We start from the raw sequence: 25,054 nt of genomic DNA on the forward strand, positions 1-25,054 counted from the left end.
TTAGATTATGTGCTAATAATTCTTCAAGGCATGTAATTTCCTTTTACTTTTGGAACTTGAGAGAAGTTCACATCATAGGGTACAGAGATTCAAAACTGTTCCCTTCAAAACAAACTAATTTTTTTTTCATAAGACTTTAAAGCACTTAAACACAAAAATTTATAACATACACAGTTAATAGAGAGCAGGACTGCATTTAGTTTTGAATGTATTAGTTACTTAAGAACCTGTACTTGTGAAAAATCATGATTTTAAGAATATTTTGCCAAATGAATGTTGGCAAATAGTTTGGCAACACGTTTGATAAAGATGATTTATATACTATATATAAATGAAAAGCAATGTAAATTATAATGGATTTAAGTTTAATTACATTAATATAATCTGGACTATACCTACACCCACATGGTAATAGCCACATGGCAAATTCACAGTTATAACTAGAAAATGGTACTTAGAACAGTCTTTTTTTCACTACTATCTGCATAATTCCTTGTAACAGACCTAGAAGCCTAATACATGTAGGCTTATCATCTTTTGTGGATTAGGGTAACCTACAAATTATACTTCAATACTGTTGTTTAAAAAGTAAACACCAGTAGGTTTTTATGCTTTAGTTAAAATTGACTGATTTTGAGTTTTAAAAGATTTTCAGGTGAAGCAGAGCAAAATCCTCCCCAAACCAAGGCCTATCCAATCCTACAAATTCTTTGTTAAATCTGGCAATTCCCCTCAGTGCATCAGTGACTTCTGAGCTTGACAACATTACCTCCACCCTTAGTTTTGAAAATTAAAGAGAGGAATAGTCATGTGAAGAATTCAAATCAGTATGTTGGTAAATTGAACACCAATAAAAAATAAATTTATTAAAAAAAATTAAAAAAAAGAATTCAAATAAAAAATGAAACCTCCATCTTTAGAATGTCATTTTGTGCTTTAGAGTTTTCATTTTCTTATGAGTTTGGAAATTCTCCATACTCTCTATACTCCATATGGAGGTTCTAGGGACCTAATTCAGAAAGAGCAAGAAAGTTTTCCAGCTTTCTTAGCCTACCTTTGGTTCCTCACTTCCCAGACAATGAACAGGAGACTATTTTCTTTCCTGTAATAATTTTTTACTTTAGCTTCCTTGAAAAAAGAAAAAAGAAAGAAAGAAATATTTCTTTGTCACCTTTTTTATCAAAGGAAAATTCTGATTAATATGTGTAGGAAAACTCAATATTTATTTTCTTCCATTACCAAAAAGGGGTGAGAAGGTGTGAATATTTTGGGCCGTCTTCCTTGTAACAAACCTTTTTTTTTTTTTCCTTGTAACAAACCTTAAATAAAACATAAGGACAGAAAACAAGCCAACCATGAGAACTGAGAGTGGGAGCTATACACTCTGCCAACCTTCTCATCTTCTTGGTTTCTTGTTTTGTTTGTTTCTATAACAAAACTCCACGCTATTCTTAACACTCAGTATTTTTCTCACATCCTATTATTTGCAAATTACCATATAGCAAAGTAGCTTCAACATGCTAGTCTGCTTCTGTGTTTTCCACATCAATTACCCACCATAAAGTATCTCCTACAGCCATTTTAATTCTATTTCCTCACTTGCCAATAACCATTGGTTCTCTGCTATAAAACTGCCCTCCATTTGTCAAGAGTCCTTGGGGATAAACATATTAATAATTTAAAGCTAACTGGTGGAGGAGCTATGCAGGATTGTTCCCTTTAATTCTCTATTACTCCAGAATTTACAGATGTACATATACCCACACAAACAACACATTTACATTGTCTGCCAAAATAAACCACAGATATAATTCCAAACACGCATGTAGAGATTCACATTTTAACAGCAAACTTACATGCAGATATAAAGAATAGTTTTACATTCCTAAATTACATTAGCAAGCTGAAATATAGAATGCTTTGATATTTTAGATTTATTCTTTGTTATGAATCATAGAAATAAGCAAAAAGGAGACATGAACCTCACACTATGTCTCTGTAGCATTATCAGTCAATGTGCTATTATTGTTACTGACACATTTTCCAACTTGCTTACTCTATACAAAAAGTGACATAAACATATTATATACAGAACACAAAACAGAGATGACAAATGGAAACTATACAAAATACTTGATACCGTCGTATTTAAGTTTGTAGAGCTTTGACCAAAAGACTCACCCTGTACATATTTTTCTGATATAAAGGAGTAGTCTTATATATCTGTATAGCACTCTTAGCTACAGGAGAAGAGGAATGAAGGGGGTCGGGGGAATGGAGCCCAAGTGCCACAGCTGAAATACGAAAGTGCACTATTGTAAATATCCATACAATTTTGCAGTGTCATAGTGTCTGAATTAACGTCTTTTGCATTGTGAAATTTACCAGTAAGTGGTCTAGAATACAAAATATAGTCACACAGGACTCAGTTTTCACACTTACTCCTTGGTAGAACTATTAAAAATAAACACCGGCAGCTAACATATTGCAGAGCCATCACAATATCTACTAGTATTAAATAGCTGGAAGGCAAAAATCTGTTCAAATGAATAAAGAACAAAAATGATCAGAAGAAACTCGTAGCTGCCTAAGAGTTTTCATGATTAGAAATTTAACACTCAGCAAGTGTGTCAAAACCACTTTTCATTTGCTCACTCAACTCTGAGATTCACAATAGCTGAATTACACATTTATACTGAGTATGTACAGTTGAACATAAATATGGCAGATACTTATGAAAAACTACTATGTAAATAGTTACTACATTTACACTGACTTGTGTACTGATCTAGTGAACCACAGAATAACCCAGGCACAGCTGACTTGTTTGATCTAGTAAGTTGCTTGACATACTCAGTGAAAAACACTTCCACAGAAACTCAAAGTCATAGCCAGCAATCAGGCCCATCGTCCACTGGAGGCAAAGCTTCTGCTGAATGAGAAGTTGATTTCAGAGTTCTTGTATTTTCCCCAGGCACCAAAAGGCACTACTACTGCAGTACTGTTATCTTCACTACCATACTGTATAGCCTGTAAGGTATGACAGGAAGGAAAAGAAAAATATGGAAAATCAGAGTCTGTACAGAGAAAAACTACCATTCTTCTGGAAGGTTATAATCTCGTTCAAAATACAGTTACTAACCCACTTACTTTGCAGTGGTTCATGACTCACTCAACACGTATCAAGGTTCATACAGTTTATTAGATCACACATAGAATAACAGATGACCACCCCACCCCACCCCCAAACAATCGTATTAACTATATTCCACTGTAGCAACTTGGGCAACAGAAATACTGGTGGACTAAGAGAAAAGATATGCAGCTCTTGAAGAAGAAAATAAAGCATTTAGCATAGAGACTAAAGACAAGGTAAAAAGTAATAACCTAAGGAAATGAATGTGTATAAGATAAAATGACAAAGTTCATTATGCTCCCTACAAAATGGAGAAGTGGCATAAACTAAATTTCCTACAGTAGGAAAATTATAAAGCACTTCTAGGAACTAATTCAAAGGGACGCCTGGATGGCTCAGGGGTTGAGCGCCTGCCTTCAGCCCAGGACGTGATCCTGGAGTCCCAGGATCCAGTCCCGCATCGGGCTCCCTGCATGGAGCCTGCTTTGCCCTCTGCCTGTGTCTCTGCCTCTCTCTCTGTGTCTCCCATGAATAAATAAATAAAATCTTTAAAAAAAAAAAAAAGGAACTAATTCAAATAGCAAATGACATAGTCAGCATTGTAAGATGTGCCTGTGATTATATTCAACAGCAAATGTATTTCAAAAGAATTAACAGCTTGAGGCCAAAACTGTGAGGGAAAAGGTGGATAAAAATATCTGATATAAAAAGCATCAAAATATAAAAAAGTTTTATGGGATGCCTGCAGTGGCTCAGTGGTTGAGCATCTACCTTTGGCTCAGATCATGATCCCAGGGTTCTGGGATCAGGTCCCACATCAGGCTCCCCATGGGGAGCCTGCTTCTCCCTCTGCCTATGTCTCTGCTTCTTTCTCTATGTCTCTCATGAATAAATAAATTTTAAAAATCTTTAAAACATATATTAAAAAGTTTTAGAAACAAATTGAAAGACCAAAAAAAATTTTTTTTGCAACATCTATGTACTAATATATCTAACATATAGGAAGTTGTTAAAACAACCATGAGAAAGACAAATATGCCTATAAAATAATGAAAAAAGCTATACACAGACAAGAAACACAAATGCTAACAAATGGTTAGTTTCACCAACAAAGAAAAAGGATGCAAGTTTATAACACTAAAATTTGATTTTTCTACCTATCAAACTGGCAAAAAACCATATGCATTTGGAGAAACAAAAATTTATAAACATACTAGAGAAAAGTTTAAATTGGAATAGCATTTCTGGAGGGCAATGGGGCAAGCTTATTAAAAGTTTTAGAATATAGTGTATCCTTTTACCTAGCAATTTTCTAGGAATTTTACCTAAGAAAATAATATATGAAGGGAATAGATATGCATGAATAGTTACAAGAATGTTTATACAGTGTTCCCTCCTCTATAATATGGGAAAGTGAACATAAACTAAATTTGCTAGTAGGGAAACTAGTAAATGGATTATGGTATACAATTATAGCAGAATAGCACACAGTCATTAAAATATCACTGCCCATGTGAATGAGAACACACTTATCTCAGAGGTGAAATTAGGAAAGAAGTGATCATTCATGGGATTGGGCCCATTTCTGTAATCTCATGAACACACATAGTAATTAAAAGAATAATTCATCCTTGCCCATCTATTTTCAAGCAAATAATGCTTTTTAGGTAAGGTCTTATGTCTTAATTACAAATATTAGCCCTTAAAATTTTGGGCTAGGGGTGGCTCAGTCAGTTAAGTGTCTGCCTTCAGCTCAGGTCATGATCCCTGGGTCCTAGGATCCAGCACCACATTGTGCTCCCTGCTCAGCGGGAAGCTTGTTTCTCCCTCTCCCTCTGCCTGATGCTCCCCTGTGCTTGTGCTCTCTTTCTCTCTCAAACAAACAGGTAAAATCTTAAAAAAAAAAAAAGTTTGGGCTAAATTTGCCTTCTCGGTTGCAAATGTAAAAATTGAGAAATGTAAAAATAGCTGTTAAGCATGATTCTAATGATCAGTGATGACTATAACCTCACAGATCTATCTATCCATATAGAATATTAAATAGCACATGGAAACTTGACATTTTCTTTAGTAGGTATTAGCTCTGATTGACGTACTAATACATAATCTATCCATACATCTTTCTAAATGTGTTTGTTTTTTTCACACATCCATTTTTAAAAACCAAACATTGACTATGCTAGAGTATCCCTATATTGGATATTTACTTGGAACAGTCTAGCTTAATGGTCCAGTGGTTGAATCCAGGAGCTTGGCTGTCTGGGTTTGAAGCCCAGTTCTGCAACTTAATGGTTTTGTGATCCCTTTTTTAAAAAAAGATTTTCATTTATTTATTTCTTCATGAGAGATACAGAGAAAGAGGCAGAGACATAGGCAGAAGGAGAAGCAGACTCCCTGTGGGTAGCCCAATGTGGGACTCGATCCCAGGACTCTGTCCAGGATCAGGCCATGAGCCCAAGGCAGACACTCAACCACTGAGCCACCCAGGAGTCCCTGGTTTTGTGATCTTGAATAAGATCCTTAACTTCTCAGCCTCTGTATCTTGGTTTTCCTCATCTGTGGAAAGGGATAATACTAGCTCTAACCTCAGAAGATTACTGTGATGATTATATGAGTTAAAATGTGAATAGAAGAGTGTCTGACATATAGTATGTGATATTCCTATTAACTATTACTATAATTTACTATTGCTATTACTATGATTTCAAGGTGTGTACAAATCCAAAAAAAAAACATAGCACATTCCCTGGCACACTAATTTTACTTTAACAACTTGGGAGATTTATTAAAAAAAATTTTTTTTGAATTGTAAAACTTCTTAAAATTGGAAATATTATGTAGTCAAGTGTAAAATTCATTGTAATACTGTAGCCAAAACACAATTTCAAAGAAATCTCAAGCCTATAGCAGCCCCTCCAGGCTGTACCAAGACTTGAACCTGGGTTCTCCCCCCACCACCCCTATTTTGGACTTTTCTAGCTGAAGCTCTTCTAGGTCACCTGTTCAATCACTGCATGGGCTGCTTCGTTGGGATCATGGCACTGGTTGACGAAATTACAAATCTCTTGACTATTCACCATGAAGTTAATTCCATCTGTGGTGAGGACCAGGAAGCTGTCATCGGCATGATGTAGCTGTAATCAGAACCAAATACCTAGACTCAGCCTTTGAATAATCTTCAAAAGTCAAAGATTTTATCTATTTGCTGAGAGTTTCTGTGTTTCAAAGCTTAACAGTGAAAATGGAAGGCCTAGATTTGGGGCAAAATTAGCAACATGTGGCATCAACCACCATGGACAAACCTAATATTTACTTAGTAACACCACAAAAGAAAAAGCTAGACAGCCAAATGATGAGAGGTAGCACGTTGCAATGGTTGAGAGCATAGTCACTGGAGTCAGGCCTCCTGGGTTTGAAATCTGCCTCTACTTTTTGGTGAGGCAAACACAGGTTAAGTTCACCTATACTCTAGATTTGTTTTCTCTGTAAAATGGAGTAGTTTAAGCTATTTTAAACAGAGCCTGGCACATAGTAAACCCTCTGTAAGTATTTGTTAGACAAAATGAACATAAGTGGGGTAGGTATAAGATAAGAAATCATTCAATTGGGCAGCCTGGGTGGCTCAGCAGTTTAGTGCCACCTTCAGCCCAGGGCCTGATCCTGGAGACCCAGGATCGAGTCCCACATCGGGCTCCCTGCATAGAGCCTGCTTCTCCCTCTGCCTGTGTCTCTGCCTCTCTCCCTCTCTCTCTCTCTCTCTCTCTCTCTGTATCTCTCATGAATAAATAAGTAAAATCTTTAAAATAAATAACTAAATCATTCAATTAACAATCACCTGCTGGCATTGTTGGGAGCCTAGCACTTGCAGAGAGGGAAGTGTCAGCTCACAACTGAGTGTATGTTGAGGGAAGTGTAGTGTAATTGGGGCACTGAGTAGTAAAACGCAAAAGATGTCTGAGAAATGGAGGCGGGCAATTATTTAGCCTGGCATAAAAGGGAAGTGAAGGTCAGGTTCCAAGAGGTAGTGATACTGGATGATCAGGTGCAGCTGAGGAAGGGCCGTAGAGCCATTCTAACAGGTGAATTCCAGAGCAGCATAAAGCAAAAACCAAGCACTTCATCATACAGTAGGCCAGTTTCTTATCTGAAGAATTCATCTATCCTTCCACAAACTACTCATAGATTTTTTTAAGATTTTATTTATTTATTCATGAGAGACACACAGAGAGAGAGAGAGAGAGAGGCAGAGAGACATAGGCAGAGGGAGAAGCAGGCTCCATGCAGGGAGCCGGATGTGGGACTCGATCCCGGGTCTCCAGGATCACACCCTAGGCTGCAGGCGGTGCTAAACCTCTGCGCCACCAGGGCTGCCCAACTACTTATATTTTTAAAAAGTCATGTTGGCTTCAATTAAGACTTCTAAGAAAGCCTATAGCTAGAAACAATCCTGCATTCATTCCTTGCTAGTGTATTAAATGTTGTAAGTTGTTACCTTAATCCTCTTTGTTTCTGGTTCTGCTATCACACCACTGGTTTTAAGATCCAAATCTCCAAGACTCCTTGTCATTGCAAGTCTGCCATTCACATGAGGCTGTCCCAAACTATTCCAAGCTACAAAACCACCACATTTCTTGATCCTGGTCCAAGAAAGAAAGGAAATGAATGCACGATTAAACTTAGATTGAATCAGTTTAAAATGCAAGGTTTTAGGGTGCCTGCATGGCTCAGTCAATTAAGCACCTGCCTTCCGCTCAGGTCATGCTCCGGGGTCCTGGGATCTGGCCCTGCATTGGACTCCCTGCTCAGCGGAAGGTCTGCTTCTCCTCCCTCGGCTCCTACCCCCTGCTCATGCTCTCTGACTCTCTCTTAAATTAATAAATGAAATCTTAAAAAAAAAAAAAAAAAAATCTTAAGATAAATGGAAAATAAAATGTAAGGTTTCATTTCTATCTTGAACAATATAAACAGCATCCTCATAGAATGATCGGTGGAGGTGGTACCTTTCTTTTTCATCTTTTCTTTCTGGAGTATGGTCAATGGTCAGCTTCATGGGTTTTCCTTTTCTACACAAAATAGCCCGGCTATCCCCAACACTGGCTACAACCAGTTCAATACCATCTCTCACCAGGGCTACTGTTGCAGTAGTCCCAGAGGTCAGAAGGGTTGCTGCAAACATTATGAAAAAGAGTATAAGTCAGTGACAGTCAAATGATTGGATATGGAATTTTTATTACAAAACAAAACACAGGCATGTTAAACTAATGCTGAAATGTATCATTCTAATTTAACTAGATCTATGCAAATAAAATGCAAATGAACTATGTAAGTAAAAGCATGCAGAGAAGGAAGTATTTAATTCAGTAACAAGGCTCCATGCAAATAGAAAAAGTCGCTAACCTAATTTGGTAAAAAGTGCATCACAGTCTCCAAATGGCCTCTATTCATATAAACTAAAGCTGACTTGAGCTTATAATTATGACACCTTTGTGTGTACATTGGGTGTCAGTATTAAAAGTATTACATTTTAATTAGATTGGCTAAAATGGCAGAATGACTCTTACGTCTACTGAGCTCATTCAGGCAAGCTGACTTTCCTGAAATCTCTATGTACTTAGAAGGCTTTCTCTTCCATTTCTTACTCCTATCTTGTCAAAGTATTATCAGTTAATAAGCTAAGCAAGAATGACAAGGGCATATCCTTTGCTCTTCAAGCACTATATTTTATATTCTTTCCTTCTACAATTGTTTTAATTTTACAAATGTTCACTAAAAAAAATCCTAAAATGGCTAAAGGTTCACATTCTTTTCTATTTATCTTTGTCCTCCCCAGACATGAAACAAAGTTACAACCATCATTATATTAGGAAAATACAGGGGGTGGAGAATAATATTCATTTTAGTTTCCCAAACGCTTGATATATTCACATTTAATTTTCTCTGACCAATAACAAAATTAAATGTCACTTGGCTGGAGGTCGCCACTGTTTCCTTCATCCAATCCAAACTGCATTTTTTCATCTTTCTTTGATTTCTTCAAACCGCATCTGTTCTAAGTTCTTTATCACTTGCTAAAAATTTTGAAGGTGCATCGAGCCTTGCCAAAAGTGAGAATACTGTGAAATTAAGGGCTATAAGGTAAAGCAAATTGGAAGAAACTGAAAAGATAACTTATTTAAAGCAGGTATTGTCTTCAAAAATATGGTTAATTCTTTAAAGCATCGAAATAAAGTGTTCAGGTGATCATCCAAAGATGATTTCTTTTTAAAAGGTAGATTTAGGAAAAATGAAATGCTATTGATTTGACTGATTGAGGCTCAATCTTTCCAATTTTTTGTTTTGTTTTGTTTTTGCAAAAAGACACTTTAAAAAATTTCATCAATAGTGCATTTGGAAGGATATAGATATATAGATATAAAACTATATTTTTCCAATTGGTATATTAAAATGCCTGCTTTAATCAGAAAAGTGAAATGGAAAAAACATTAATAAACCCTAATTAATCTTTTATATCCATGCTGAATCTAATTTATCAAGAAAGAGCATTTATAGTTGCACTATCTTCCCACTGATCTTTTGATTTTGGAACTGTTGTGCAAGGTAGGATCTCAGCGATGCTAAAACATATAACCTATTTGTCATTGTGTAACGTAATACATGTTTTAGCATAAGTATCAGTGATGTTCATATTACAAAAGTTAACTTCCGAGTTTCCCAAAATGTTATATGAGATAACATTCACAGTTTGACCACTGTGATCTTTTCCAATGATGGGGAAGCACCAAACAAAAGAGCACAGGCATTCACTCAGATGCTACCTGTCCAGGGAACTTAGTATTACTCTCCTTTGCTTATTAAATGGTCAGCAGCTGCTTTTTAAAAAGTGGTTTTTAACTAGCTAGAGCAAAACAGTTAAAATTTCGTAAATGAAAACTTCCAAATTTCGCTGCTTAGGATGTAATTCAAGGCTCTGCCAGCCGGGAATGTAAAAGAGCTTGAGTTTTTACCAATCCAACTTCACAGTTCCAAAATCCCAGGATTTATGGGAAAGTTTTCAAAACTAACTGTTGGTTCTGGCTTGCTAAGCATCTAAGAAATAAATATTAAATAAGCATTTATTTCATTTAGCATTTAACATGGAAGTAAAAATTCTCACTTTTTACCCTAACAACAAAAACTATAAAACTAAGACATCTTTCAATAAGGTCTTAACACTCACTGGACATTTCCTACTGCAAGTCATCTCAACTAATGGGACAAAGAGGCTGTGGGAACCTTCCAGTAGTCCAGGCTAGGAACCGCTGGACTCCTTCACCTGGGACAAAATTAAGCAGATCTCTCTTTCCACTGAAGCCCAGCATATAGTGTCCACGGGCTCCAGGTCTAGAGCTGCTGACCGGGCACAGTTCTCTGCCACAAATAACACGCACAGAGGCAAATAGGAAATTCACCCAGGAATTGTGCTCAAACATTACAAACCTGCAACACAGGGGAGGGCAAAGAAAGAGCTGCAAAATAAGGGGAAGGGTTTTTATTCTGATGAAAATTTCACTGGCAAATTACATCATATTCCAGGAGGTGCCAAATCAATGAATTCAAGACTCAGTTTGCCCAAGTTGATGGTATTTTGTAGTTGAATCTAGTTTTTCATCACAGAGTAAAACTTCTTAGTTTCACAGTGTCCCACCATAGGAAAAACTATATACAAATGCAGGCATACAAAACACATACACGGTATAACATACACATCTATACACTCATACTCTCTCTCTCCCTCACACACGCACACCACTCACACACACTTTAACAGTTAGTCCTGAGAAGTAAATCAGTACCTTTACGGAGCTGAATAAAGGGCACTGTCAATTTGTTTGGTACCAATATCAGAACTATCCCAATAACTAATGGGAAAATACATGGGTACAGCAGTGAATAATCTGTATCTGACAAATAGTCCATAGTAAGAGAAGGATGCACACTACAGTATACCACCAAATTACTGGGATTCAAATATAGATCAAGAAGGAATCAAAGCACCTCCTATACCAGATACAAGAAGTAGCATATTTGTTAATGATGCTGAAGGCATTTTTTTTTAGTAGACTGATTAATTTAAATTAATTGTTTAAATTTAGGCTAGTAAGGCTCTTGAGCTCTAGTGCCTGTTGATGAGTTTATGGAATTCATCAAACGGGTATTTCTGCAGCTCTCTTTTCCCCGGTGTTGCAGGTCAACATATCAAAAGAAAAATGATCAAGTTTTTGAATGGCAACATAAGAGTAAAAGCTATACTTTGCAAACCATAACCCCCTGGGTCATTATTGTTTACTGCATAAACAATAATATATATAAATCAATACAGTTTCAATATTTATTCAATGTGGGTGTTCTAGACATGTACGACTCATGAACACCAAAATCCAAGTAATGAGCTGAAGCAGTAACAGCACAATAAGTATCTCTTCTATACTGTCCCTATTGCCTTTTGCTTTTGGCTGCTGCCAGTATAAGGAGGGTACTAGAAAACACTGCTTTTCTGACACTGGTTATTCTGTAGAGATCAGGTAATGTGAAGAGCATGGAAGTTTCCAACAGGACTCACGATGCTGCCACCAACATCTCACGCTCTGAACGTCAGAGCAAGTCTTCTCTTTTTGATCCATTTGTCTCTTGGGGAGTTTTGCTGCTTTCAAGGCTTAAACAATCTAGAAACACTTGGAAGAGTTTATAGGATGTAAAGGATATAATCTCAGTTTTCTACCACCCCGTTTGCTTTAAGTGACAATTTGTTGATAAACAGCAGAGTAATGGGACATCATTGGAATTTACTGGCTGATTTCATTAATTGTAAAAATACATGTGACTGGCGTAAATTGAATACAAAAATGCCTAAAGATGATGATGAAATTATCTTCATAAATAAGGGTAATTTCAAAATGTGTCGACAAATCAATAACAATAGCCAGCAATTTCATAAGGGCAAGATTCTTGCTGTTTTTGGCAAGTGGCATTCTGATTTTAGTCTCCTCAAACCCCCTTATTTTAAACTGAAATAGTAACTATTTTAAATGCTAATGGGATAATTTGAAACACTTTATGCAGATGTGACAGCTTTGGACCAAACTCTTGAAGAAAGTGTTTTATGTTCACTTTATTTTATTCACTTTTTCCTCAAGAAAGCTAATATAGTATAATTGAGGGGTACTCCTCCCATTTGTACCCCAAATTCTATTATTACTGACTTATTCCTGTGGCTTAACCAATCTCTCTTCAGGCTTCCCCTACTTAAAATTCAAATCCATAGAGCAGTGATAACTCATTAAAACATATACATTAATAATTTGGTTAAATCAGGGGTGCCTGGGTGGCTCAGTAGTTGAGTGTCTGGCTTAGGCTCAAGTGGAGATCCTGGGGTCCTAGGAACAAGCCCTGTGGAGAGTCCCCTCTGAGTGGGGCAGCTGCTTCTCCCTCTCCCCCGTCCCTGCCCCTGCTCATGCTTGCTCTCTTGCTCACTCTCTCTCTCTCTCTCAAATAAACAAGTAAAATCTTCTTTTAAAAATTTGGTTAAATCAGCTCTTGGATAATCAAAGAATAAATTATAATAACTTTGGTGAGAAAGAACAGGCATGGAGATCAGGTCAGTCCAAATAATGATTGAGTACCTTCCAGATTCTATACTGGGTGCCGAGCACTGGAGATTCAAAATGAATAAGCCATGGTCCCTACTTTTAAACTGCTCATTGGAATGGCTCAAAGAGGGAAAATGGGACTAATGCTGATAGAAAAGTTAAAAAAAAAAAAAACTGGAAGAGGGCAAACTGTATTATTTCACAATTTTATTTAACTAGCACTGGGTCCTATCTATATCTATCCCAAAAAGAATATTATCCACTCTTATAATACTGATACAGCTTCAGTTCTTACTAAAAACCAAAAAAAAAAAAAAAAAAAAAAAAGTTTTTAATTTAAATAACTTTGAAATCTGAAACAGTATTTGTTTTAATTCACAAATTGAAAAATTAAAACTTACAGCATCTATCTTCAGTGACTTTAATATATTTGATAAAATAGGCCCCAAATATCAAAACACAATTTTTAGCAATGTTAAAAGCCTTGGCAACTTACTAAGAATAAATTTTAAAGTTGTTCTCAAAATTCTTATTTAAAGACACACACATAGACCAAGTGATCTATAAGAATACACACAAAACAAGATTTAAGAACAATGTCATAGTAGACCCTTTCTTTTTTTTTTTTTTTTTTGACCCTTTCTTTTAGTAGCACACTAGGTTTCATTCTGTTGTGCTCCATTATACTTGCAAACAATTGGCCATTGAATGAAAACTAAATTTGAGGCTATCTTATGAAAATTCTGAGATCATTAACTCAAAGCATATGACAGATGCACTAAGTTAAATGGAGTTTAAATTTATTATTAAAAATTACATTTTAGGCATTTTAGGATTACTTTCTTTGTACAGCCATGAATAAGGCACCTTCAGAAAGTTTCTCTTAAGGTAGGGAAGTTAAACAAATTTTTTCACAAAGTTCAAAATTCCCTTTATTCTTTAATAAATTCTTTTTTTTAAATAATTCTTTATTTATTCTTTAATAAAATTCCCTTTAATATATTCTTTAATAAAATGAAAGGGGTCCTCTCATATTTAATGCTGTATCTCAGTTTTAAGCAACTTCGTCGATGAGATTCTTTACCAAAGGGCTGACTGCACCCATGATGGGTTAATGTTTTGATCATTGGCTCCCACATTCCCATGGTAAACTCGGGTTTTCTTATGACGGTTAGAGCTGTTAGGCTCTACCTGTTTACAGAACAGCTGGTGCACACCACCTGCACTACAGCCAATAAATGTCTTGATGTGAGTGAGATACAGCCAACTTGGTTATGAATGAAAAAAGAGCATGCCAATATTCAGAGTCATAAAATTAAAACCATAAGAAAGTGTTTGACTGTTCTCTTCTACCTCCTATGTTTTACCATTAGGAACAAGAGTTCAATCTTATACCTACAATTTACCTTCTCTCAACCTCTATTTTCAAAGGTGAGGAGCCAGCTGGAAGGAAAAAAGTCCAAAGGAATGAAGAAGAGAAAATGGGCCGAATGATCTACAAATAAGAAAACAAATCCCTGAACAAAGAAAGTGGACTCTGATGCTTTTCCAAGAACTATGGTAACAGTGAGGTTCTCAAAAAAAGGGCGGGAAAAATCTTATAAGATGGCAAACAGAGCCACCTTGTCATCTTCTAGAACCCTCATCATGAACATGTCCGTGAGAGAAGCCACTGTGGGTGCCAGGGAAATCCCAGCCCCTCACTCTGTAACTGGGCTTATCAGTAAAATGAGGCTTTCTTTCCATTCTTATGCTCTCCAATAGAAAATTGTGAAATGTTCATTTCTTTGGTGCTTTGACTTCCTTTAAATAAAAAGAGGAGCCAAACACAGATTAATATTGCGTTACTCACTTCCTCATCAGTTACGGGGTCTGTAGCATGGCCACTGCAGAAGTTTTACATGGTCACTGCAGAAGTTTTCAAGATTACCTTTATGAGCAAAAGATTTGGGGGCCAACTAACTAGAAAACACTAGTTTTCTATGTTTCTATGAAAAACACTATGTTTTTTGGAATGTTTTTGATAAATTTAGTCAAAATCAGAAACATTTTACTTTTAAAATTTAAGGACATACAGTACACAAATTTTAAAAATTCAGCTGGCATGCCCTTGTGTTTAACAAATAAAAACAAAACTATCACTAGTTACCACAAAGCTGCAAGATAAAGTAATGTTTAGGGGTGGGAGAAAACATATCTTCTTTTAATTAAACAAAGTAGTGCATATTAGCCATTGTCTTTTCTTACTTAGGACCAGTTAGCAATTTTCTTCTTGTCTGGACAATTATTACGTAGCTAAATGAGATGACCCTATAGTGTATTTTGGTACTTGTTCATCAGATTCATCTAAAAAACCAAAAACAGTAAACCCTCCCATAGTATGGATCTCCTATTCACATAAAGAGCAAATTTAACATTTTTTCATCCTTTTAAAATTTAAATTCAATATCAGAACCATTTTAGAGCATCAGCTGTTGAAAAATTCTCCAATATACTTCATTTAAAAATGAGGTACTAACATTACTTTGGATTCCAAACAGCATTTAAAGTTATTCAAAATCACTTTCAACATAAGCATCCTCACATATAAACTTACATTCCCACCCCTAAGGGGCTTAAATTGTTTCCTTTAACTAGACATGCCCCAGGACCCAAAGGAATGTGACTGTTTTACTTACCATCAGCAGACAGGTGGGCATGCCTCGCAAAGGCTTTATCTATTTCTAGAAAAGCCAAGGTCAACACAGTTTCCAAGTTCTTCTCTTTAGGAAGCAAATCCCTTTGTGGAGAGGAAGAGAGTCCCAAACAATCATCTTATTAAGGTTTCTCTTCATCTAGGTCCCTCTGGCTAGCTTTTATTCCATACAGTAGACCTCCATAGTTTGCCTTCCAGATGCTTAAAATCCACAGATTAACAAATCAAATTAGGAAATAACTAGGCATGGAGATAAGCCTTTAAGAACAATAAAATAAAAGTCCAAGTCTCCATGCTCAAAGATTAATACTTTCTATCCACAACCCTGAGAGGTCAAAAGTTCCTTCAAATAAAAATACACCACTGAGTTCAAAAATATGAATAAATTTTTAAAATATATGAATAAATCGACTTATGACAGCACGAATAACAATTTCACGGCATAATTAACTATACACACGAAGACAAGAAATAGTCCTATGTTCTCCCCCTCTTTTAATTCAAGTCGTATGGTCCCCAAAATACATTACTAATCACTGCAGTAAATGAACTTTTTTTTTTTATTTTTATTTTTTTAAAGATTTTATTTATTCATTCATGATAGTCACAGAGAGAGAGAGAGAGGCAGAGACACAGGCAGAGGGAGAAGCAGGCTCCATGCAGGGAGCCCGACGTGGGATTCGATCCTGGGTCTCCAGGATCGCGCCCTGGGCCAAAGGCAGGCGCCAAACCGCTGCGCCACCCAGGGATCCCAGTAAATAAGCTTTTTAAAGAGCTCCAAAATACCCTCATTAAATGCATTTTCTCCATATGAATGTCAATCAACTAAAGCTAGTCATACCCCTTGAAAGAAGAATTACCATTTATTGCAGTACTATTTGCCATGCACTGGTAGGAGTAAATGCTTCTCAGAGTACATGCGCTCATGTACTTTATGTTACTTTGCTTGAAATGATCACAAATCAAAGTGCAGTTGATTCTGGTCAATGCTGTCACCCGGGGAGTTGTTAAAAACACACATTGTGGAAAGGTAATAATCATCAGTAATAAATGGCATTCTTGGGGCACCTGGGGTCGCGGTCCCAGGGTCCTGGGATGGGGCCCCGCATCCGGCTCCCTGCTGGGCGCGGAGCCTTCTTCTCCCTCTGTCCCTCCCCCTGCCCATGCTCTCTCTCTCTCTCTCAAATAAATAAATAAGATATCTAAAAAACAATAATAAAGTCACACACGAAGTGTAAGGTGAGCCGCAAGGTCAAGAGTGAAGGTCGTCGTACATACATGATGCAGGTCTCCATGTGGGTGTGACAGAAATCCGCCGCTGCGGGCCCGCCGTGCCCGTCGTACACGGCGAAGTACAGGACCTCACCCGTGAGCTGGGCGCTGTCGAACCGGTCTTCGTTCTCCTTTCGCTTGCCAATATGCGAGGCGCAGCCTACGTTTTCCAGGCTGATTTTGGGGATCGGCTTGCCGTACTTGATGCTGGGCGGCAGCAGAATGGGCTCGTCGATGCGGTTATCCCAGATGCCGAAATTATCCCAGGTGGCTGGACGCCCACTACCATCGGGGTCAAACCGCGAACACCGAGGCTCTGAAGTGGAGCCGTGGCAGGTGGGTGTCAGCCGCCTGTCGTCCTGCAGGAGGCGGGAGCTTAGCAGCACTCTCCTCCTCACGTGGCTCCCGCCACTTCTAACCAAAGTAATTAAGGCAGCTGTTGACATAACTCAACTCCAAAGAGTTCAGGGATGAGGGAAAGGTCTCTAGAACAATAATGGAATGTCTTCAGGAAAAATGATGCAGCTGAGTAGAGAGAGACAGAGAGACTCCATCAGTAATTGCACATACAATTATTGATATATCATTAGATATTACCAAAACATAAGGCCATAAAGAATGTGGCACCCAACAGCCCACTTCCAGGAACAGTGCATCAAAACCAAATTGATTTACCTACCCCTTTCACAGTATTTAAAATCTATAAAAATGTGGCAATATGTGTATGTCATATAGAACAAGTGTTTCTCAAACTTTAACCTATAGTCACCTGGGGAACTTGTTAAAATGCGAATTCTGATTCAGTTTGTCTAGGGTGGAACTGAGATTCTGTATTTCAGGCCAGCTCCTGGTGACAGCAAACTGCTAACCCAGCAGGCCTACACTTTCCATAGCAAGAACACAGAATATGGGTGTAACTACATAGTCTTCCCTTCATCAACTCCATTGCTGTGAAGAAAAGGTAGGGGCAAATGTTAACAGTAACGAAGTCTCTTTAGGGGGAAAGAAATAACAAAAGTACCTGGCTTTGCTTGTTTTTAAAGATATTATTTATTTGAGAGAGCTTGAGAAAGAGACAGAGAGATCTCACAAGCAGGGGGAAAGGGTAGAGAGAGAGAAGCAGACTCCTCACTGCGTGGACAGCCCACGTAGGACTCAAACCCAGGACTCTGGGATCATGACCCAAGTGGAAGGTAGAGGTTTCACTGACTAAGCCACCTAGGAGCCCTGAAAGTAATTGGTTAATAGAATAGTTATGACAGTTCCATATTCAGAGTGCCCAAGTTTTAGCAAAGACACAATCTAGGATCTAAATTCTGTTTCAAGATTTGTCAACTTACTAAACTTCATATACTTCATTACTATGGTTAATGTAGAATGGTTCGTGCAAACACCATCACAGGCACATGGATGAGCCACTTCTGATGTGTGTGATCACTGGTACTGGTGGCACCACCTTTGTGACTTATGAGCAACTAATCTGTGCATTTACCTTAACAGATACTGGTCTGCAATCCACCAGCCCAGCAGCCTAGCTCCTGTGTTGGCTGTGGACTACTACAGCAGCAGCTAGCACCTGAGACCAGACTACATTTCCTTGAAATTATTACTGTGCACCTCCATTTTTGGACTCTGCCCCAAAGCTGAATCCTCCCCTGGGTGTTGTCAGGAGGAACTTCTACACCCCTGCAGGAAGGGCTGTGTTTCTGGCATCTTTCCATTCAAATAAGGTTCAAGGCAAAAATTCAACTCCATGGTGCTTTGTTCTGTTTCTTTATGTATTAAAAACCAAATGGAAAAGATAGCATCATGTCAAGATTTGATCATGCTGGTGGAGGGTATACAGGCATTATATTACTCTCAATTGTATGTTTGAATTATTTCACAATAAAAAGTGGACTTGAAAAAATATATCTTAGCATAAGGCATACACACACACACACACACACAAAGCCCAGCTTGAGTGAATGCACAGGTAAATGCATTGCAGATTTCAAATAATCATTTTCAAGTAAATTTTTGGAAATCAGTCTAGCTTTGTGTAGGAACAGTAAATAAAACAGTAGATATTAGCATTATATTACTTTAAAAGATTGAAACTCACTTCTTCTATGACAATATTAGGGGTAGAGGAGACATACTATCTCCGGTTATTGAGTATTAAAGAGAAGTAACACATTAATTTACAAAAAAAAAAAAAAAAAGGGTGTTTAATCCTTTGCTTCTGATTGAAGATTATATATTTATTCAGCAGCAATAATATGTTAAATAAAGGTAAGGACTTGTGAAGAAGTTTCTAACTACAATACCATCTACACTAGAGAACTAAGTACTGATTTTCTTTCTTTCTTTCTTTCTTTCTTTCTTTCTTTCTTTCTTTCTTTTCTTTTCTTTCTTTTTCTTTTTCTTTTTCTTTTTTTTTTTAAGATTTCTTTATTTATTCATGAGAAACACGGAAAGAGAGAGAGAGGCAAAGACACAGCCAGAGGGAGAAGCAGGCTCCCTGCAAGGAGCCGGATCCCAGATTCCGGGAACACACGCCTTGGGCTGAAGGCAGACAACCACCCAGGCATCCTCTAAGTACTGATTATTGATGGAGATAATTCACAAAGCAGCTTTATACCTTACAGTAAAAAAATAAAACTTTTAAGGTGCATTTGTTCGAAACCACTCATATTTGAAGAGTGCACCAGAAATCAGTGAAGTTCTACTCCTTTTTCTTTTAAATTGAGATATAACTGACAATACAACATTATATTAGTTTCAGGTACACAATATAAGGAGTCTATTTTTGTATAAACAAAGTACTATTCTTTTGGCTTCAATCTGAAATCATGTGTTCTATATTCTATATTCGGCCTTGAGCCACTTTTTTAGTCGTTCACCTCTTTAAACAGCATTCTAAAATTAGAAGCAAATAAATAACAAGTAAATTTTTTTGCAATTCTTCTAGGGTACTCTTGTCTACTCTCTCTCTTCCAAAAATAAAACAATAAGACAGAGTCGCACTTTTAGCAGGAAACAAATATCCACTGGAAACTTTATTAAGAATGAAACGGGGGGGGGGGGGATCCCTGGGTGGCGCAGCGGTTTGGCGCCTGCCTTTGGCCCAGGGTGCAATCCTGGAGACCCGGGATCGAATCCCAGGTCGGGCTCCCGGTGCATGGAGGCTGCTTCTCCCTCTGCCCGTGTCTCTGCCTCTCTCTCTCTCTCTCTCTCTCTCTCTCTCTCTCTGTGTGACTATCATAAATAAATTAAAAAAAAAAAAAAAAAAAAGAATGAAACAGGGGATCCCTGGGTGGCTTAGCGGTTTTGCACCTGCCTTCCACCCAGGGCGTGATCCTGGAGTCCCGGGATCGAGTCGAGTCCCACATCGGGCTCCGTGCATGGAGCCTATTTCTCCCTCTGCCTGTGTCTCTGCCTCTCTCTCTCTCTGTGTATGTCTCTCATGAATAAATAAATAAAATCTTTAAAAAAATGAATGAAATAAAATGGGGTGCCACGGTGGCACAGTCAGGTGAGCTTTGGACTCTTGGTTTTGGCTTAGGTCATGATCTCATGGGTTGGGGCAGGGGGTCAAGCTTCGCATTTCGCTCTGTGCAGAGTCTACTGGAAGAGTCTCTCCCTCTGCTCTCCCCCATCAAAATAAGTAAATAAATCTTTAAAAAAAAAAAAAAGAATGAAATAAAATGTAAATTGGGCAGTTTCTTTAAAAGCCTGCATGCTCTAAAATCAATCATCAACCTGGCCTCCTTCCTCATTTATTATCTGCACAATAATCTCAGAAAGTAAGCAGAATAGTCATAGGAAAACATTTATTTTAGGGAATGCTTTTGGCATAGATGAAATGTGAGCCAGATATATAGTCAGTTTACAAAGCTAGATCAGCACCACTTACACAAGCAGGTGACTTTGTGTATTTCCAATGCAATATAACTAAATCATATTTATCTCCATATTCCCCAGGGTGACAATTCAAAGAGGACCTGTGTTCCCAAGCTAAAAAACAGCTTTGAATTAAATCTGCACATCAAGAAAAGTTTCCTCCAGAGATTCAAGCTAGGAATCCGCCAATCAGCTGTCCCCGGTTCTCCAAATGCCCACAGAAATGACTACACACTGACTAGCAGATAGGAGAATATACTTTATGATGTGGGGGAAAAAAAAAAAAACCAAGCCTGTGTGGGGGTGAAAAAAACACATTAAGTGTTCTTCATAACAAAAGGAGTGGAGAACAAACTGACAAACACCTAAGAGGTATTTTATTATTTGTCAGTTCAGCAATTATAAATTGGCATGTGCTTAAATCATTCTGCAAACCAAAAAAAGTTATTCAGGAATCCTTTATGTCAATCTCTCGGTCAGAAATCAAGGCTACCTTATTTTTATAAACCATTTTAACTTTTATATTCAAATTTTGAAAGTAAAAGTCATCCAAAAGAGTCAAGGGGCAGAAGTTATCCTGCTTGAAAGCCATTTGAAGACAGAAATGTCTGGGCTAGAGTTAAATCAACAAAGAACATAAGACTGCATTACCCACACATCATATTCTACTAGCAAAAATAAAATGTAAAAAACTATGCTAAGCAAGAAAATAAAGACTTGGCTGGAATCCTAGTGACAGAACAGGCTATTTATATCAGCAACCTAAACTATAATGATAGTCATATATCAAAAGGGAACAAAGAGGGAGGAGGGACAATCTTCCTTCTAGACCAAACTTTACCAAATTCCTTTTTATTTCCCAATCAAAACAAAAATGTGGGCAGCCCGGGTGGCTCAGTGGATTAGCACTGCCTCTGGCCCAGGGCATGATCCTGGAGTCCCGGGATCAGTCCCACATTGGGCTCCCTGCATGAAGCCTGCTTCTCCCTCTGCCTGTGTCTCTGCCTCTCTCTCTCTCTCTCTCTCTCTCTCTCTCTCTCATGATTAAATAAATACAACCTTTACAAAAAATAAAAAACAGAAAAACAAAAATGTATGACCCACAAATTTACTTTTATCACATGATTTTTTTAAGTGTGTGAATAAGCGCACACATATGTACACAACAGAAACCCTATATATTCTACGTGCTGTCAATAAATAAATGCCTGAAAACATTTTCTTTTTTCATCATTTTCACATTGATTTGTGTGACCAGGCCTTCTCCATCTTCTTCCTTAACGCTTTATGGGTTTAATCTGATACTTTAAAGTCCTGACACAGAACTCTTGACAAGTGAAAAATTTGGCACCTGGTTCACCAGTTCTGACTAGCAGGAAGGATTCTCAGCAAAGAGGGTTAAATTCGAAATAAGCTCTGATACCACAAGAGTAGGCACAGAGATTCTGCATGAGGGCACTGCTGAAAACCCACATCCTGAGAGTAGGAAATCTCAGGTGAAATCGATCAGGAAGGGAAAAACACGCATTTGGTTTGTAGTAAACTTCTGAAGTACATACTTGATTTAAAAATAGAAAGCACTAGGCGGCTGGGTGGCTCAGTAACGCTGCCTTCAGCCCAGGGCCTGATCCTGGAGACCCAGGATCGAGTCCCACATCAGGCTCCCCACATCAGGCTCCCTGCACGGAGCCTGCTTCTCCTTCTCCCTGTGTCTCTGCCTCTCTCTCTCTCCTCTCTGTGTATTCTCATGAATAAATAAAATCTTTAAAAATAAAAAGCTTCATACACAGCTACAAGATTGCTATGCCAATTTTACATTTTCATATCACTCCCATTTTATAACCCCTCAATGGTTTAAATATCTCAGAGCTGTCCAGCTTTATTTTTGGATAAGAGAGTCACTCACTGTCTCTGGCAGAAGGATGCACTTGGGATTTGAGTTAAACTGTTGACTTATGAAAGCAGGTCAAAAGGGCAATTTATTGTTTTTATTATATACACATGCCAAAATTATTCAGGCACTCTACAGTTCCGTACTAGAGAAAGCTGCTTAGATTTATCCCCCCAGCAAAGATATTTAAGAAAGTATTCATATTTGCCCATTATAAAGCAGCACTCCAGTATCTTTACATCAGTAACTTCTGCAAAGGAAATATAAGGTAATTTTAATATTCACAAAGCAAATATTTCTTTATCAACTTTTTATTTTTTTATTTTTTATTTTTAAAGATTTTATCTATCTATTCATGAGAGACACACACACACACACGGAGAGAGAGAGAGAGAGAGAGAGAGAGAGAGAGGCACAGAGACATAGGCAGAGGGAGCCTGCTATGCAGGCTCCATGCAGGGCACCCGATGTGGGACTCCATCCCGAGGACTCCAGGATCATGCTCTAAACCGCTGAGCCACGCAGGGATCCCCTTTATCAACTTTTTAAAAGACAACACGCATCCGAATTAAATTCAAATGGTTTGGGGGATCCCTGGGTGGCTCAGTGGTTTGGCGCCTGCCTTTGGCCCAGGGCGTGGCGATCCTGGAGTCCCGGGATCGAGTCCCACGTCAGGCTCCCGGCATGGAGCCTGCTTCTCCCTCCTCCTGTGTCCCTGCCTCTCTCTCTCTATGTCTATCATAAATAAATAAATAAATCTTAAAAAAAAAAAATTCAAATGGTTTGGAAACTCCCAAAAGCATTTCAGGAAATGTGGACTCCAATGGCTTATCAGTACTCTGCTGGGAGGAAGGGAAAGAAACTGTAACAGGTCTACAGGAGGGAAAGAACAACAATAAAAACCCTAAATGATTCCCCTTGGGTTTGATGTGAACATGTTTAGATGTGTGAAAAGAGGAAAGAAAGTCAGAGCAGAAGTATTCATCGTTCTAATTCTATAGATATCTTTTAAAACATCTTTGTTAATGTGGATACGACTCACAGACCACATTCCAAACCTGTACCTTTACACTTCACTTAAGGGATTTTCCTTGACATTCTATACTACATCAACAGCATATCTTCCCTCTTCTTTCCTCTTTAAGATTCCAGTCAAGGGAGGTGCTTGTGTTGGTCATCAATAAAAAGTGACTACAGTTGCAAGAAAAAAAACAAATCATTAGCAAGAACTCACTACTCAAAAAAATTATAACTATTACCCGGTGGTTCATTTGTTCTCTTCCTCTAATACCATGACATCACTACTCTTTTTCAAGACCATTATAATCCGTCTCACTTGTCACCCGTTCTGAAACCGACGACAATCTCATTCCTTCCCCCGCACTGGTGAAGGATGGGTGCAAAGGGCTTGGGAGGCCTTGCTGCGCATTTTCAGTCTGAAGCTCAGAAACGCCAGTGGAGCTTTAGGGACTCCAAATTCCCTGGCTATTTCCACCCGGAGCCTAGTCTTTGTCGCCTCCTGGGAAGTCTCTAATCTACATAAAGCGACCGTTTAAAAAAACATCAGCAGCCACAAGGCCTCTCCTGGCAATGCAAAACGCACATCCTCGGATCGACACGAACCGGGGCTCTCTGCATCCTGCTCTATTCTGGTCCCCTGAAACGCTCACCCTTGGACAGTTCGGGATCCTGGACTGGCTCGCAGGCTGTGACAGAGGAGTAGCCAGTGTGATACAGGCAGGAAGCACACCCTCCCGCCCGCGCAGCCTGCAGATGGCTGGGCTCCCTCCAGCACCTTCCGCCGCCCAGTCTCCGCCTCCAACCACCCTCTCCCCGCACAGATCTCGGGTGTCGCCACGTCTCCCTCACCCCCTTCGCATGTGCGGCGGCGACGCGACGCTGACCCCTGCAGCATCCTCGAGTCCGGGGTGCGCGCGCGGCAATCCCGAGCCTCGCTACCGGGAACCGCGAACGAGCAGCCCCCGCCCTTTCCACCACCCCATCCAAGGTCCCTCCTTCCTTCCAACCCCGACTTACTCCACTCGCTTGGGTGGCGCCTCCAGCCTGCAGTCAAGTTCAAGGCCGAGCGAGGGGGGTCCCGCTGGGAAACGCCCGCGGCCCCCAGCGCAGCCGCGGTGGGCCCTGGCGGAACACGCTGCTCTTGACCTTTGTCCAAAGCAAGAAAGCGGCGCACGGAGAGCCCAGACCCTGGCTGTGGGGCGGGGGGATCTGAACCTGCATTTATTTCCCCTCCCCTCCCTGACGGCCGCTCCGTTTACTCCCGACTCCGCAGACGCGGGGCGCAGGGGTGCGACCCTGCCTAGAAATAGTATCGTAAACTGTTAGAAATAAGTGCCGCGCGCTCTCTCGGCTCTTACCTCGCGATGGTTACGTCCCTGGAGATTTTCTAATTGGTTACCGGAGGTCGGGGAAGGGGCTCTCCTGCTGGGTAAATCCGATTGCCTTCCCCGCTGTTTCTGGAGCAAGCACCTAGAGCAGCCACTGGCTCGTCTGCTGGAAAATCTCGAGAATTTTTCGCCCGCAGCGAG

The 25,054-nt window shown here is 39.0% G+C and overlaps 1 protein-coding gene across 1 annotated transcript; it reads right to left on the reverse strand.

Annotated features, from left to right (window-relative positions):
* Positions 1–1,103: 1,103 nt before the first annotated feature.
* On the reverse strand, positions 1,104–25,035 carry PPM1K (protein phosphatase, Mg2+/Mn2+ dependent 1K). Its single transcript, XM_041757896.1, has 7 exons — positions 24,884–25,035; positions 16,736–17,254; positions 15,441–15,541; positions 8,137–8,302; positions 7,629–7,773; positions 6,136–6,270; positions 1,104–3,030 (listed from the first exon to the last, which is right to left on the reverse strand). Exons 2-7 carry the CDS (start codon positions 17,173–17,175, stop codon positions 2,899–2,901), a joined length of 1,119 nt encoding a protein of 372 aa, XP_041613830.1. The 5' UTR covers positions 17,176–17,254; positions 24,884–25,035; the 3' UTR covers positions 1,104–2,898.
* Positions 25,036–25,054: the final 19 nt, after the last annotated feature.

Source organism: Vulpes lagopus, chromosome 6 (genome assembly GCF_018345385.1).
Source record: "Vulpes lagopus strain Blue_001 chromosome 6, ASM1834538v1, whole genome shotgun sequence".
NCBI lineage: Eukaryota > Metazoa > Chordata > Mammalia > Carnivora > Canidae > Vulpes > Vulpes lagopus.